This window comes from Triticum dicoccoides, chromosome 5B, assembly GCF_002162155.2.
Source record: "Triticum dicoccoides isolate Atlit2015 ecotype Zavitan chromosome 5B, WEW_v2.0, whole genome shotgun sequence".
NCBI lineage: Eukaryota > Viridiplantae > Streptophyta > Magnoliopsida > Poales > Poaceae > Triticum > Triticum dicoccoides.
Window position 1 is genome coordinate 487,049,006 of NC_041389.1, and position 1,886 is coordinate 487,050,891.

Sequence of the window (1,886 nt, forward strand, 5' to 3'; positions counted from 1 at the left end):
ATACATTTTTTTTCGAAAATGATTTAGATCTATTATTATCAAACTTCACCGGAAGTACAAAGCACATGAACGTAATAAAAATTACTAGGTTCTAAAACCACCTATATTACGAACTGGACAGAACTAGTGTATATCCAACAGAAAGGGCAAATAAACACAGCCGATGAAGACGCACGCAGCATCCCGTCGACCATCAGGACATGTTGGGTTCAGTCGACGCATGAGCTGAGGCCCAGGCATCCCATCCACAGGCCCCCCGTCTGCACAAAACCGCATTCAAACAGAGTCCAGTCAGCTCCAAGCACACGACAAAAATATAACACATTCTTTCTTGGTGGACCGTACGATACCTTCCTCGGCCCCCGGTGGGGGGCGAGCTCCGGCGGTGGCACCTGGTACAGGTCCCCGTCGACCGGCCGCACCACGCGCCTGGAGTCGCCGCCTTTGGCCGTCGAGCGCTCCCGGGACACGTCGCCCTCGGACCGCCTCATCGCCTGCTTCTTGGGCATGGGTTTGCGCGGGGGCGGTGAGTACCTGAACCACACGTCGCTGCAGGCCTCCGGCTCTGGCGTGGCGTAGCACGCGGTCGCCGCCGCCGCCTCCGGCTCGTCGTGGTGGTAGCTGTAGTTCCACTCCCCGAACGCCGGCACGCGACGCCTCCTCGCCTTCTGCATGACCGAACGATAATAAGGACTCGGATTCTGGGTCAGTGAAGTTGCTGGCATGGATGCCTTTGCCTGGCTCACAGCACGCTTACCGCCATCTGGTTCAGCACGGAGAGGAGCAGACAGAATGAGATACGAAGAAGAAGACAACGAAGAAGAGGAAGAACAAGAAGCTGGAGCCGGTGAGTGAGTGGGGCTACGAGGCTGAAGAGAATGGAATGGAACCTCCAATGGCTGGCTGGCTGGCTGTATGTGCGTGCATTTATAGCGAGTACTGGTGTGGCGTCGAAGCGAGGGGGCTCGGGACCGGCAACGTTTGACAAGGAGCGAGCAAGAGAGGAGAGGAGGACGGGCGGTATGGAAGGCCGACCCTTTTCAGTAGCCCGCTGTCGGTGTGTAGCCTCAGCCCTCAGCTATGGCACTCCATCGGCGCGGCACAGGGGCGCAGAGGGAGGGAGGAGTACTCGTCTGACTGACGCGCGAGCTTTTACTGCGACGCAGCATCGGGGCGGGGCACCGTTTTCTGCTGTCGCCGCGCGTCGCGCCGGGTTGGCAGCTGACCCTGGAGGCCTCCTGTCGCGCCCGTGTGTGTGTATTATATATTTCGGCATCATCAGCGGCTGATTAGAATTTTTAAATTTTGCGACGCTGCGTGTGCGTGCCCTGCAAGCTGCCGACTCCGAGGCAATGCGTTGACAAATGACAAGATGTCTTCTCTAGAAAGACGCGCAGATTACGTAGGACTGAGGTGTTCGGTTCACGGAAGGTAACGCAAACGCAAACGCAATCGAGTTACACCGTTAATGGAGAAAAGTGAAAATTTGCTCGGTTACTCTAAACAACCGTGGCGTAATCAGCCCTACAACCCGCCTCATAGGCCCGGGCGGGCTGCTCGGTCACGATTTTTTTAACCCAAACGGGTCCGGGCTGGCCGGAACTCCTTATATCCAGCCTAAATATGGGACGGACATGGGGCATCCGGGCGCACCCTCCACGTCGGATTGACGAAGGGGTCCCAGTCGAAAACGCCATCTAACCCGGCGGTCTGAAGCTCGTCTCCTTTGTCGAACAGGTGGCGCCGTGTGCCGGGCCACGTAGTGCATTGCCCGACTATTTAAGTCGACCGACGGCACTGAAACCCCCTACAATCCATCCACGTTTTCCTCCTCATGTCCGCCGCCGCCGCCGCTTTCCACTCCAGTCGTTCGGCTAGTAGCCATG

The 1,886-nt window shown here is 57.3% G+C and overlaps 1 protein-coding gene across 1 annotated transcript; it reads right to left on the minus strand.

The window, feature by feature from the left end:
- Positions 1-209: 209 nt before the first annotated feature.
- LOC119309828 lies at positions 210-1,014 on the minus strand. The gene is made up of 3 exons (XM_037585740.1): positions 758-1,014; positions 351-668; positions 210-260 (listed from the first exon to the last, which is right to left on the minus strand). The coding sequence occupies exons 1-3, from the start codon at positions 761-763 to the stop codon at positions 210-212; spliced, it is 375 nt and encodes a 124-aa protein (XP_037441637.1). The 5' UTR covers positions 764-1,014.
- Between the last annotated feature and the right edge of the window lie 872 nt (positions 1,015-1,886).

What these genes read in the sequence shown, in the direction of transcription:
- LOC119309828 (XM_037585740.1), bottom strand. An exon ending in CCCACCGGGGGCCGAGGAAG is followed by an intron (nt 261 to 350) that starts GTATCGTACGGT and finishes GGTTTTGTGCAG; the next exon opens with ACGGGGGGCCTGTGGATGGG.